General features: G+C 45.3%; 1 protein-coding gene across 6 annotated transcripts in view; it reads left to right on the top strand.

The window, feature by feature from the left end:
• Window positions 1-15,325, top strand: part of UXS1 (UDP-glucuronate decarboxylase 1) — a 151,948-nt gene that overhangs the window by 56,250 nt on the left and 80,373 nt on the right. For all 6 annotated transcript variants that reach the window (XM_063078026.1, XM_063078023.1, XM_063078028.1 and 3 more), the window contains 2 exons: window positions 9,402-9,506; window positions 13,276-13,335. In XM_063078026.1, the coding sequence (XP_062934096.1) occupies window positions 9,402-9,506; window positions 13,276-13,335 (165 nt within the window). The remainder of the gene's footprint in view (window positions 1-9,401; window positions 9,507-13,275; window positions 13,336-15,325) is intronic.

The following is a 15,325-nucleotide window of genomic DNA, read 5'->3' as shown; positions in this document are numbered from 1 at the left end:
ACCCATTTTTTAAATTTGCTTTTAGTGTAAGTTTTTCATAATAGGGATGTTAGCCACTGGATATATATTTAGCTTTTTTTGCCCAATCTAGATTTTTCCTTTTCATGTCATTGAAATTTTATAATCTTAATATAGTCTAATCTGTTCATTTCCTGTTTGCTGTTTCTTTTGTTTCTTTTATGCTATAGCCATCCCAAGGTTAGATGAATATTTAATATTTAAAAGACAGCCTTGGTGTTTTTTTGTTCGTTGGTTGGCTTTTTGCTTCATTTTTAAACATTTAATTATTTAATCTAGTTGGAATTCCCTTTGGGGTTGGCTGTCGTTTTTGTAAAGTGAAGTAGGTTTATGTAGATCAGAGGCAAATTGGCTCACTGTCCTCTTGGACTTCCTCATGTGGTGGCTGTGGGGTGAACCGAGGTGGTGTATGTGATAGGGCTGGTGGGTAGAATTCTGGGGTGTCTCGCTGGGTGCCCCTCTCCCAGTATTCACCCAGAAGTGAATCGTGACACTGCTGTGCAGCGACTCTGCTGATGGAATTAAGGTTATGACCCACAGGCTTTAAAAGGGAGATTATCCTGGATTATCTGGGTGGGCCACCTAATCACATGAGCCCCTAAAAGCAGCAAAAGATAGTGGAAGAGTCAGGCAGAGAAAGTGTGTCATAGAGGTGCCTCAGGGAGTGGCAGGGAAGTCAGAGAGATTCACCACATGGGTGAGACTTGCCCCACCGGTGCTGGCCTTGAAGGGACCATGAGCCAGAGATGGCTGGCAGCTCCCAGAAGCTGAGAGCAACTTCCCACCAGCAGCCAGCAAGGAGACAGAGCCCTAAGCCCTTCTCCCTCATGGGACTGAATTTGCCAACATCTGGAATCATCCTCAGAGGAAAGAGTATAGTCCTGCTGAGACCTTGATTTCAGCCCAGGAGAGGCAGGGCCGAAAACCAGCTGAGCTACACGAGCCCAGACCTTGGTCCTGCAGACCTGCCCCATTATAAATGGGTACTTGTTAGATAGCAGTGGAAAGCTACTGCAGAAGTTTATAAGGCACAGTACCTGGCCCACAGTGAGTGCTTCCCAAATCATAGCTGTTATTATTTTCGTTGTTATTACTCTTTTTTATTTTGCACCCAGCAGTAAACGTTTATCATATGAAACTATTGATTATATAATTTCATCACTGCCAAGAAACCAAAATTTCATATAAATGGTATGTTTGTAAGTAAATTATCATTTTTACTTATGAGCTTTGACACCAAAGCTGCTCTAGGCCATTTCCTCTGCTTTTGTCCATAGACTATGTGTGGGACACACACACACACATAAGCACACAGAACACACATACACACTCACATATACCCTTGTACTCATGTATACACACATACACATATACATGTACACACATATAAAAACGCACATATACATACACAGCTACATACACACATGCATACACATATACACGTGCCCACACACTGAATAGAGTCATACAGTAAATAATTAACACTCTCTGTCCTTTGCTCAGAGTGTCGAATTCTCTCAATTGCATTTATGTTGGGAGAGCAGAGGACATTTCTTCACCTCCATAGTTTGGAGCCTGTTTTCACTTTCTCCTTCAGTGGTTTCCATTCCTAGCAGTGGGCTCATCCATGCACTTGAGAATTCCCTTCCTCCTGTTCCCCCATCTCTTTGCTCCTCCTGCCACCACAATGCCCACTTCAACCAACAGCAGCAGAATGCACATTCTTCTCAAGCTCACATGAAACATTCTTCAAAACTGACCTCATTCTGGGCCATAAAATTCACTTTAACAGACTTGAAAGAATAGAAATCATACAAAGCATACTCTCAGACCACAATGGAATTAAACTAGAAATCAGTAGCAGAAAAGAGCTGGAAAAACCACAAAATGCTTGGAGATGAAACAGTTTGCTTCTACATAACACATAGGTCAAAGACAAACTCTCAAGAGAAATTTAAAATACTTTGAACTAAATGAAAGAATTGGGTTTCTTGTTTATGAATTTGCTAAAAAATGAGATGGAAGAGAATTTCAAATATTTTTTAAAAAGAATATTCTTTCCTTATGATAAAAATAATACATACATGTTAAAGAAAATTTGGAAAAGTATAAAAAGCAAATATAAATTTATTCTTACTCCATATATTCAAAAATAATGTTGACGTTAACATCCAATCATTTTTTTAAATGTGATTTTTTACATTAAAAACATGCTTAATAGGCAATATAGTTAATAGTTCAAACTTTTTTTTTTAATTGAAAAAGATGAATGAAAAGTCTCCCTCTTACCTGTATTTATTACCATTCCAGTTTCCTATTCTCCTCAGGAAACTGCTGTTAATAATTTCTTTGTATTCATCAGCAGTGTCTATATGTGACCCAGCTAATAAATAGGTATTTGTACCTCTTCCTTTTTATAGAGAAAATCGCCTATTATATATTGCCCTGAATCTTATTTTCTTCCACTTACTGAATCCTGCTGATCCTTCCAGATCAGACATAAAAAGTCACTTTATTTTGGGGGGGCAGCTGCTTAGTATTTCATTGTGTGGCTATACCAAAATCTCTTTCGAACAACACATTTTCCCCCTCAACATTCCTGGTTAGCAAGCCCCCATTGTATGCATGTAGCAGAGTTTCCTTACTCCTGAGTTGGTGGATGTTCAGGTTGTTTGCAGTTTGCAGCCATACACCTTGCACAGTGTACACATCTGCATCTCTGCTGTCGTTATCCTGGAACACACTTGCTCAGGCTCCTGCTACCTAGAGCCTGGGCCTGCCCGAAAAGCTGTCGCCATGTACTTTTCCACCACCTGCATCAAGAGGAGTCTGGAGACCAGCATTACTCTAGGGAACAGGAAAGGCAGAAACTCCCACTGTGTCCTGGAGACCCATGTACAAGAAGGAGTTCAGGAAAAGAAAAGAAAGTGAGCACAGCTAACGCTACGCTGTTGAACATGTGCAGTCCTGCAGGCGCTGTCCTAAGCACTGGTCACAGTTAGCAAATTTAATTCCCTCAGTCCTCGGGTGAGGCAGGCATTTCCCTTATTTTATAGTAATATTCATGGAGCCTTCTCTGTTACCACCTCATACCCTGTGTTGTTCCATTTTGTGTTGCTATAACAGAACTACCTGAGACTGGGTAATTTATAAGGAACAGAGGTTTATTTGGCTTATGATTCTGGGAAAGCTGCATCTGGCACAGGACTCAGGCTGCTTCTACTCATGGCGGAAAGTGGCAGGCAGCCGGCGGGTACAAGCAGATCACATGGCGAGAGGAAGCAGGAGAGAGAGTGAAGGTGCCAGGGTCTTTTTAAGCAACGAGCTCTCACAGGAACTAATAGAGCGAGAACTCATTCATTAATCCCCCCTCCCCCAGGGAGAGCAGTAATCCATTCATGAGGGATCCACCCCCATGACTCAGTCAGTTTCCAACACTGCCACACTGGGGATCAAATTTCCACATGAGCTTTGGAGGGGACAACACATCCAATCTCCATCATACCCAGATGCTTAAATCGTATGAAAGGCCATGAGGACCAGAGGCTGAGGGAGAGAAGTAGGAGTGGAAGATATGAGGTAGAAACAGTGTTTGCCAAGGGTAGTGGGTCCATATTCATGGAGATGAATGGAGCACACTGCCTTGATTAGAATATTTTTATTGAGTCATAATTCAGAAGTTCTTTCTCAACTTTCAGGTTATGTTGCAAATGTAAATATAAACTACAGAGGCTGCGGCTCTTAAGAGATCCCCTCTGTTCGATTGGGGGCAGTGGGGGCTTCCTGCAGAGCAGCTCAGGGCGCTGGAAATGCTTTCTCACTGGTGGTGTCATGGGAAGGTGAGCCCCTTGGTGCTGATGGGCAGACCTCTGGCATGTGCAGCCGTTGTGTTAAGTAGATACTATTTGATATGAACTCGAGGTGAAATCCCCCCCTTTTGCTTTTTTGTGCCAAGAGAAATTTGGTCTTTGAGAAGTTGTGCATCATCTTAAGTCCTGTTTCCCATCATAAGTTCTGGTGCTGGTTCAGGGGTTAGGGCCACACTCGGGGGCTGCGTGTTGCAGACAGTGACTTCTGGTTGGATAATATTTCTGCCAGGCCTCTGACCTGGCCACGCCTGCTCCCGATGGTATTGGTAAGCACCAGTTAAGGATTCACACCACAAAAATGAAGACTACGGAAAAACACTACAATGCAAAACAAAAGGTTGGTTATTTCTGTGGTTCTCGCGTGATCATTCAGCATACAGTGAAATCCCATCACAAAGACACTTGCTAAAGAATTCCTTTCCTACAGTCGGAGGAGCTCTGACACCACTTCATCAGGAGTGTCAGTAAAACCATCAGTGGGGGCGTGTAAACATGTAGTCGGTATTTATTTGGATGTCACCTGTGGTAGAAGATAGTGCTTGATTTCTCTGGATTCTGAGCTACAGTTTGGGGTTATGCCAAGAGTTGTTCACTTTCTATAGTGTTTTTCTCTTTCCTGTGTATGTGGATTTCAGGCACAGTGAAATTCATCTTAAGAACCTATAGGAAGTTCATTTTTTCTCGTTAGAATTCACAGAAGGGCCCAGCCAGCCTCAGCTGTCCCTTCGTCCAGCCTCTTTCCAACATAAAATTAACATGCCGGCTTCTAGCAGCAATGCTGTTGATAATTGATTGGAGCTCTTTAAACCTCATTTCTGGAGGTTTCTATTCTTCTAGCTGAGATCACAGCTCATGGTCTTGTAAATGGAAAGGGTCAGGGCAGGGTCACTTGGCAGCCAGCATCCAGAGGCACTGTGTGTCCAGCCAGTGAATGGGCAGGCCTTTCTTTTTCTCGTGGCTTCCCCTCTCCACCCCCAACTTGGATTTTTGAATGTCAAGCTCGTATTTGATGTACTTTGAACTATGCAGTTGACATGTTCTGAGGGCATTTTTCCTGAGCCGTGAGGGTTAACATTGTGGCTTTATTTACATTCCAGAGCTGGTGGTTAGTAATATTACTTGGTATTTCTGTAGCACCTCTCACTGCTGGTTATCCCTGCTCTGAAGTTTCCCCTCCTCTCTCCCCTTCATAATTCCTCACAAGATTCGCTGGTCAGCTGACTGTGCTGCAGCGTCCTTTCTAGGATAGGTGCTGGAGTTGCAATGGTTAATGGTATAGGCAGTGCGTGTTCTCATAGAACACACAGGGGCTGTGGGGAACATTGATTTTCACAGGGTTTTCAGGTTCTTAGGTGGGATGACGTATTGGTGTTGTTTGCTGCCTAAATAAACATTGTGACCTATGAGGGGTCTTCAACAAGTTCATGGAAATATGTGTATTTATCTTTGAATTTCATGTTTCCATGAACTTTTTGAACTACCCTCGTGGTTTTATGGGGCATCCCCTAGCTTTCCAGGAGTACCAGGAGGGCTAAACTGTCCAAGGATGAAAACACAACAAACCAGATGGAGTAGTCTCTTGGAGTGAACAGCCCCAATTTATGGCTCATCTTTTAATTCAGTTTACTCTTACTGAGCACTGTTTCCAGACTGGCCTGGGCCGAAGTATCGTGGAGGGGCGTTTGTTCTAGATGGAAGGTTTCCAGGCCCGCCCAGAGGTTCTGCTCCCCCAGGCTCACAGCGGGCTCAGGAACCTGCGTTTGTGCACTCCTGGTCCCCCAGGGGCCTGCTCTCCCTGCGGAGCCCAAGCTGTATGGGGGGTGCACAAGGAAGAAAAGACACTGCTTGTGCTCAAGGAGCTTCCCGTCCTAGCAGACCTGTGGTAGTCACTTGGGGCAGCAGCAGGAGCCGTCGTGAACTGGAGGTCCAGGCGGCCAGCAGTGAGAGGACCACTTCTGACCTGGCAGCAGGAAGGCTTCTGGCACAAAATGAGTCTGCAGAGAGCCTTGAAGAGGGATGGAGTGCATGTTCGCAGTGGCGACTTTCTTCGTGATGCCAGGGAGTAACGCACTCTCAAGGCAGACTTTCCCCCTTAAAGACTGCTTGAATGCGGTTTCCTGCCTTTCCCTGCCTTTCTTGGCACCTCAACAGTGAAACTAGTGCTGAATCATTTGTTCTTTGAGATCACAGCCCTCGCACGTTGGCTTACACTATCTCCACGGTGCATGGTACGACCCCGTCTGTGTGAACAGAAATGCCAGTGCTTCGGGGGCCGGGGGAGGCGGGCTCCTGTTCTGGGCCCGGCTGAGCCCTGTGGGGCTGTCATCAGTCCAAAGGCTGTGCAGACTCAAGGGGTTTTGACTCTGTAGGGTCCTGATCCAGAGTGGTGGTGGGTGTGACGAGGTGCCCGCTCTGGGGCCAGTGGACTGCCTCTCCCACCTGCAGCCCTGGAGCTTTGAAGCAGGTGTGTGGGACCTGGCCCTGGCCAGGCTGGCTCCTTCTGTAAGCTGCAAAAAAACCAGCACATCCTCAGAGTTATGGATTTTGTGAGAAATAGTTTTAAAAACTATCTTATTGACTTAAAATTAGTATGCTTTTTCAAAGACCGTTGGCCCTATGCTTAATTTAACTCAGTGGGGTTCAGACTTGGCTTTCTAAAAGGTATGTAGACAGTGCCAAGAGTCTCCCATCCAGGCACCTGTGTCAGGGTGTCAGGTGTCCAGACACCGCCTCACTGGTGACTCTGATGTAGAGCAAGAGTTGATTGAGAATCTCCAGACTGATCTGCCGTGGCCCAGGAGCCAGTCCTTAGCTCTTACATTCCCAGGATCAGGAAAGGGAAGACAGCGGTGGTGCCCTGGTTGGAAGAGGGTGGGAGGCATGGGGAGGTTCCTGGGTTGAGAGGGTGGGAGCCGGGAGGGGGTCCTTGCAGGTGCTCTTGCATGGGCCGAGGGATGGCTGTCCTTACGCATGTCCATCGCTGTCATTTCACACGACCTCTGCTGTGTGTAGGTGTCACCTGACCTGGGGAGCAGAGGGCTATGGGGTGGAGATGTTAAGTGAATGCTTGTGTGTGAGGAGACTTGTGCAGAATCTGGATTATTCTGCCATTTGCGGCTTTAAAAACCACCCTCCCTACCGTCATCTCAAGGTCTGGTTTTATGTGTATGGGATGCCTAAAATCAAAAGGAAAGGCGATTTTCTCCCATTGTTGTGTCTTTGCTTCACAGACTAAAAACATTTACCTTAGATACTCGTGTTTCATCATTGAAAAACTCGTGAAAAATCATTCTTATTTCTGATTTGAATGCTTTATATGAGAACACACCTCAGAAAACAGACAACTGGATAATCAGATTGACTGTAGTCAGAGGCTTAAATGACTGGCCCAACACAAATTTTTGTTTCCAGATAATTAGACTTTCTATTTTTGTTTAAAGTTCTTCTCATTACAGGTGATAAATGATTTCAGCACAGTAGCAGGATACAAAATCAACACACAAAAATCAGTAGCATTTCTATTCTCCAATAGTGAACATGCAGAAAGAGAAATCAAGAAAGCCTGCGCATTTACAATAGCCACCAAAAAAATAAAATACTTAGGAATTGAGTTAACCAAGGATGTGAAAAATCTCTATAATGAGAACTACAAACTACTGCTGAGAGAAATTAGAGAGGATACAAGAAAATGGAAAGATATCCCATGCTCTTGGATTGGAAGAATCAACATAGTGAAAATGTCCATACTACCCAAAGTGATATACAAATTCAATGCAATCCCCATCAAAATTCCAATGACATTTTTCTCAGAAATGGAAAGAACTATCCAGACATTTATATGGAATAACAAAAGACCACGCATAGCCAAAGCAATGCTGAGCAAAAAAAATAAAGCTGGAGGCATAACACTACCTGACTTTCAACTATACTACAAAGCTATAATAACCAAAACAGTGTGGTACTGGCATAAAAACAGACACACTGATCAATGGAATAGAATAGAGAATCCAGAAATCAACCCACACATCTACAGCCATCTGATCTTTGACAAAGGCACCAAGCCTATAAACTGGGGAAGAGACTGCCTCTTTAGCAAATGGTGCTGGGAGAACTGGATATCCATATGCAGGAGAATGAAACTAGACCCACACCTTTCACCATACACTAAAGTCAACTCAAAATGGATTAAAGAATTAAATATACACCCTGAAACAATAAAACTTCTTAAAACATAGGAGAGACACTTCAGGAAATAGGACTGGACACAGACTTCATGAATACGACCCCAAAAGCACGGGCAACCAAAAGAAAAATAAACAAATGGGATTATATCAAACTAAAAAGCTTCTGCACAGCAAAAGAAACAATTAACAGAGTTAAAAGACAACCAACAGAGTGGAAAAAAATATTTGCAAAATATACATCTGGCAAAGGATTAATATCCAGAATATACAAGGAGCTCAAACAACTTTACAAGAAAAAAACAAGCAACCCAATTAAAAAATGGGCAAAAGAGCTAAGCAGGCATTTCTCTAAGGAAGATATACAAATGGCCAACAGACATAAGACAAAATGCTCAGCATCACTCAGCATCCGGGAAACGCAAATCAAAACCACACTGAGATACCATCTCACCCCAGTTAGGATGGCTAAAATCCAAAAGACTCTGAACGATAAATGCTGGCGAGGTTGCAGAGAAAAAGGAACTCTCATACATTGTTGGTGGGACTGCAAAATGGTGCAGCCTCTATGGAAAATGGCATGGAGGTTCCTCAAACAATTGCAGATAGATCTGCCATATGACCCAGCTATCCCACTGCTGGGAATATACCCAGAGGAATGGAAATCATCAAGTCGAAGGTATACCTGTTCCCCAATGTTCATCGCAGCACTCTTTACAATAGCCAAAAGTTGGAACCATCCCAAATGTCCATCATCAGATGAGTGGATATGGAAAATGTGGTATATCTATACAGTGGAATACTACTCAGCTATAAAAACGAATGTAATACTGCCATTTGCAACAACATGGATGGACCTTGAGAGAATTATATTAAGTGAAACAAGTCAGGCACAAAAAGAGAAATACCACATGTTCTCACTTATTGGTGGGAGCTAAAAATAAATAAATAAATTCACACACACACACACACAAAAAAAAACGGGGGGCAGGGGAAGAAGACACAACAACTACAATTCCTTGAAGTTGATACAACAAGCAAACAGAAAGGACATTGTTGGGTGGGAAGGGGGAGAGGGAGGAGGGAGAGGGGTTTTGGTGATGGGCCACAATAATCAACCACATTGTATATCGACAAAATAAAATTAAGGAAAAAAAAATATTTCTTCTCATTACAAATGTAAATTAGTTTCTATAAAGAATGACATGACAAATATAATTTCAGTGAAAGATATGCCAGTGCCTTTATCATACAGTATAATTCCTAGGAGTTCACGACTTCTTGGCATTTTTCTTGGAAATAATACTGGATGCTTCTGCTTTGTCTCCTTCAGTCGACCAGATTTACCATCTGGCATCTCCAGCCTCTCCTCCAAACTACATGTATAATCCTATCAAGACGTTAAAGACCAATACAATCGGGACACTGAACATGTTGGGTGAGTTGTCGTTTTTTTATTTTGGGGCTCTTGCTGGGGATATCTTAGGACAAGTCCAAGTGCAGGGAATTGAACGTTCAACTAGAGTTTGATCTGAGTGTCTGCAGCCCTCCCTCGCATCTACTCTACCCGTGTTATTTGGCAGATTTGCAGTGATAGTTCAGTGTGACTTTGTCATCGGAATTCATCATGGGGGACATGAACTAGCTTCTAACTTTCATGCATGGCAGTAACCAGTGTGTGATGCCTCAGGGTAGATACCCTGGGAGGGACCACAGGCCCTTCCCAGTGACTGTCCACTCCTCCTCTTTACCCTCTGAAGCCAGGTGACCAGCATCTGGGACAGATGGTGTGCCTCTTGTTGGGAAGATGCACTGTGGCTCCGATCCCAGTATCAGGGGCCATTTATAGAGTGATAGCTGTGGGTAATATCCACAGATTAATGTTTAAAATTAAAGGCATGCTTAAATTTGGCACAGTTTAGGGTTTGTTTGTTTTTTCCCCCTAGACTAGGGTTTTTGATTATTTGCAAAGTGGAGGAAAGGAAGCACTTTTTAAAAATGTCAAGAGGAAATGGATTTAATTATAAGAACATTTCAAACAGGTTCTATGAATAGATTTGGGAAGTACAGCACTAAGTTTTAATTTGAGCAAAGTGTGGACATGGGACTAATAGGCAGCTATAGACTGGTTTTTAAGTCTCTCAGACTAAGCATTTTGAGGGGTTGTATTAGGGTTCTCCAGGGGAGCAGAACCAGTAGTATATGTAGATAGATAGATAGATGATAGATAGATAGATAGATGATAGATAGATAGATAGATGATAGATAGATAGATGATGGATGGACGGACGGACGGACAGGATAGATAGATAGGATAGATAGATGGGAGGGAGGGCGGGAGGGAAGGAAAGGAAAGAAAGAAGGAAGGAAGGAAGGGAGGGAGGGAAGAAAAAGAGATTTACTCTGAGGCCTGGACTTAGGTGCTTATGGAGGCTGAGAAGTCCCACCATCTGCCATCTGCAAGCTGGAAACCCAGGGAAGCCGGTGGTGTAGTTCCAAGGCCTGAGAGGTGCGGCACAGAGGACAGGGAAGATCGATGCTCCAGCTCAAGTAGCCGCCCCTCCTCTGTCTTTTTGTTCTACTCAGGCCTCCAGGGGTTGGGAGGTGCCCACGGAGCACCATCTGCTTTACTCAGTCCACAGATTCAAGTGCTGATCTCTTCCGCAAACACCCGCACAGACACACCTAGAAATAATGTTCAGCCACATATCTGGGTGTCCCTTGTCATCCCAGTCAAGATGACACACAAAGTTTACCATCACAAGGGCCAAGTTCTGCATGGAGTAAGGTGATCTTCTTACCTAGAAAGGGCGTTGGTCATTCTCTTTGACAGCATCCTCTGCCCTGGTCACCACACAGAACACACGCTTCTGCTTCTGCTCAGCGGTGTGGCATGGTGGAGGCAGTGTGCTGCCTTTGCCACCATGAGGTACCCCTCCCTGTACTCTCTGCTCCCGCTTCTCCATGACACCAGAGGAAAAGCTGCCATGCGTGTGGCTTCTAGAGACAGACCCTTTATCTTTCCTACTTGGGGGATGCAGTCACTGTGCTGTCCCCTGTGGGGATTCTGGTGAGAATTCCACTCAGGCTCTCTCCCAGGGAACTTGGCGTCCCTTAGGGTGCTGCCTGTGGGCACAAGCATCTTTGACACAGAGTAGGGAGGGAAGGTTCTGAAAGTGAGGCCCCAGCAGAATGCTGTTAGAGTGCAAGGCAAAAGTGACTCGAGCGAGGGCTCGAACCATGGGTGAGACGGGATGTGGAGTTCTTGCAGGAGTGGTAAAGCATCTTCCAGGAAAGACATGGACAAAAGCCGAAGGGAGACCATCTCTAGGCTGGAAAGAGGGACGAGATGCACAGAACTTTGCCTGGCTTCTTCCTGGTGGGCTTCCATCCCTGTGGCTTCACCACCTCCCTGGCACTGTGGTTGGTTTCTTTGCCCAGTGAAACCTCTTTGTCTAGTCTCAGCATTTATCCCAGAGAAACGAAAACTTATGTCCACACGAAAACCTATAATAAATGTTCACAGCAGCTTTATTCGTAATGGCACAAAACTGGAAACAACCAAAATGTCCTGTAATAGGCAAATGATTAAATAAACTTGGATATATCCATTCCATGGAATACTTAGCAATAAAATAGGAAGGAGCTATTGATACACGTAGCAACTGGGGTGGATTTTGAGGGAAGTATTCTCAGTGAAAAGATTCAGTCCTCAAAGGTCATATACTATATGAGTTTATTTACATATCATTCTTGAAATGACAGTGACAGAAATGGGGAATGGGTTACTGATCGCCAGAGGGTAGGGAGTGGGAGAGACAGGGAGGCAGGCTGTAAAAGGGCCATGTGAAGGGTCCCTGGGAGATGGAAGCGTTCTGTGCAGTGGAGCACTCACTGACTCATCAGTGTCAGGGTCCTGGGTGTGACCTTGTACTCTAGTTCTGCAGGGTTTTAACCATTAGGAGAAAGTGGGGGAAACTGGGTAAAGAGTACATGGGATCTCTCTGTATTACTTGTATAGCTGAATTTGAATGCCTCAAAATAAAAAGTTTACTTAAACAGGGTCCTTTGTTTTGGAGCGACCACCGTCATCTCCATTGTCTCCTCCAGAGCGTGGTGTGGTGACTACCTCACAGGCTTCCGCGGGGTGGAGCTGGAGAGGAGGAGCTGGGCCTGGGAATTGCTTCGTGTCCTGCACCCCTTTTAGTGCTCCTTCCTCAGGCACTGGAGTGGGCATAGTCTGCCTCCAGACACTCACCTTTTTAGCCGCCCTGTGCTCTCGTTCTCAACCCGCATCTTTGCGGCTGCCCCTTCTTGGCCCCAGGTGCTTCGACACACCCATACGTCTGGTCCCTTGCACTGGGACCCTTCTGTCCCACTCTGGCCTCCCCGGAAGTGCCCAGAGACTATACACACAAACTTTTTTTCTCCCTGACAGCAGTGCTTCTTGGGCACACATGGACCCCTGTCCCCCCACGCAGGCTTGGGTGCCAAGGAGTATCCAGCATAACCACCTTCTAGTGTAGTCTGGAAGCCTGCAGTTAAGAGAAGGTCATGGGGCTTCTCAGAGCCTCTGGTGAACCACCGTACATGAGGACTTAGAGAGTTAGGAGGACTCTCCATATGAACTTGACCCCACAGTTGATGTCTATTCTACATGTGCACAGTAAATGCAGGAAAGGTATTCAGAAGAGGAATGAGGAATGCGGTGAGTTGCTTTGGACAAAGTGTTGTTTAAGCTGGACTTTGCAGGAGGCAGGAGGATGGGTGTGGAGTTAGCCAGCCAGGGGATGTCAAGGGCATGGTCAGAAGATTCTAGGGCATGTTCAGGAGGAGCCAGGCGTCATTTTAGAAGTTAAGATGAGAAGGGCTTTGCCATCTTCTTGCAAAGGTAAAGTTACCTGATAAAATATAGGGTGATGTTTTGGGGTGGAGGAGTCTATACAACTCCTCAAGTCACATGTCATCAGACCAAAAGCGCCTGCATTTGGCCCTGCTTACCACTATAAGTATCCAACCGAACATTGTCCTGAAGATCCATTTGTGTTTTTCTTTAAGCTTTTGTTTTACTTTGGTTCCAAAGCAAATGCAGTAAGAGTGGGTGATTTGATGGAAATTCGATCCCTTTAATACTAAAACATTGCTTAAGGGGGCCACACATGTGAGTTGACAGTTTCTCTTGAATGTCTGCTTTCTGCTTTCTGCAGGGCTGGCAAAGCGAGTTGGTGCCCGTCTGCTCCTGGCCTCCACATCGGAGGTGTATGGAGGTGAGTGGGTGGGCTTCCCCTGGGGGCGCTTGTGTGCCCATCGGGCTGTTTGTGCCCTGTTGTAGGTGAAGAGGACTCCATGGTAAGGCCAGGGTTCCGTTGCTGGGAAGGCCAGCCTGCTCGTGCTCTTCCCGTGTGTGACCTTGGTGGCCACTGAGCTGCCCCTCTGGGCAAGGCAACCTCTTGTCTTACCACACAGCTTGGAGCACCGTGTCATGTCACCTGGCCAACAGGGACCCACCACTTGTGATCCTACAGAGGTGTTTCTGCCACTCTGCTCTCAAGGCACCCCAGATACCACATTCACTGGGGACTTTTTTTTCTGCCCATTTAGCACGTGTTGTTCTTTAGCATGAGCGATGTGAGCAACACCTTATAGTCAACAGGTTGGCACTTAAACTGGCCAGGTGAAGAGACGCGCGCTGATCACCTCACCTACTGTATAACGACTTCTGGAAAGCCAGGAGCCTGCTGCACCAGCCTGCAGCCTTGCCTGTCCCTCTCCCAGCCTGCCCGTGGTCTGGAGTGTGTGGCAGGAATGAGGACCAAAGCTGTATTTTCAATTTTCATTGATTTCTATTCAGCTGCAAACCAACTGGGTGCAGGTTTTGGAGAACCGTGTGCTTGATGTGGTCCCTTCTTTGTATTCCACGTGACAAGGTAGCGTGTTACCCACTTCTCCAAAGTCCCAGGCAGCTGAGAGGGCCGAGCACGTGCTTACCTGCCTCTGCTCTGTCCAGAAGGGCACAGTGGCCTCTTCCCACAGCACCCTTCTTTTCCCACCCTCCTTGTTCTCTGTCTGCACACTGGACAAGAGCTTGTGTTCTCTAGGGGTCTTAAATAATTTTAGGTGGAATTCATGGAATTCACTGGTTGCTGTGCTCTGACATTTGATAACCAACATAAACTTAGGTTTAGTGCAGTGTGTGTGGAGTCTGTTTGCCTCACACAACGCCGTAAAGGGGGGACAACTGGAAATGATGTTTGACTCCAGTAGGCCCTTTACATTTTTTTTTTTTTTGTCCTTTTTTCGTGACCGGCACTCAGCCAGTGAGTGTACTGGCCATTCCTATATAGGATCCAAACCCGCAGCGGGAGTGTTTGCCGCTCTCCCAGCGCCGCACTCTCCCGAGTGCGCCACGGGCTCGGCCCTACATTTTTAATAACAAAGTGGCTCCCACCCCTTTTTTTTCCTAAATGATTTTGTGAGGGATGCTTGGCTTCCTGAGTGTTTCAGTCCAGACAGTGACAGCTGAGCAGCACATGGTGGCCCAGCCTTCTCTGTCTCAGTCTTTGCCAAATTTATGACCATCTCCTCCTTTGGGGTCTAGTTTACCCAGCTCTTACAAATCTCCAGAAAAAGGTCTGATAGCAGTCATCTGGTATATCTGTGAGCCGAGGTCATTGGCTTTTTTCTCTTGGAGTATTATGCCCTAGACCTTTCTGTGCAGTGAAAAATGTGCTCTTTGAAGGGAATTTTAAACACAGCACAGGCAGAGACATTACTCTGCACCAGCTAAGTTGTTACCTGGTTACTTTAGTTTGTTCCCCTGGTACATCGTACAGTGTGGTGGATTTACACACTAGAAGAACAGGAATTAGGCAGGACGGAATGTGCTGGAGTAGCACTTGTCCTCGCAGCCTCCCGCAGCCTGCCTCCCGTGTCTGGGGCGGGCACAGGTTTGCTCTGGTGATGGCATGTGTGAGTCATCGTGTCCCACAGATGCTTTGTTTTTTTTCTGATAAGAACAAGTTTGACTCTAATTGAAGATTCTATAAATACAAAATTAAACCATATTTCTCTTCACATAGATTATATTTAATTACAGTTTGTATAATAATCCAAACGTTAAGAACAGTTTCCTGAAGAGAGGGAAGACTTAAAATTGATGTTCTAATTTAATTTTTTTTCCTGTTAAATACTGTCATTACTTAATACTAAAGGGAAGACTCCGTGTCTCACTGGAACTTAGACCAGATACAGAATGCT

Source organism: Cynocephalus volans, chromosome 14 (genome assembly GCF_027409185.1).
Source record: "Cynocephalus volans isolate mCynVol1 chromosome 14, mCynVol1.pri, whole genome shotgun sequence".
In the NCBI taxonomy this organism is placed as follows: domain Eukaryota; kingdom Metazoa; phylum Chordata; class Mammalia; order Dermoptera; family Cynocephalidae; genus Cynocephalus; species Cynocephalus volans.
This window is presented reverse-complemented; position numbering and strand designations above follow the sequence as displayed.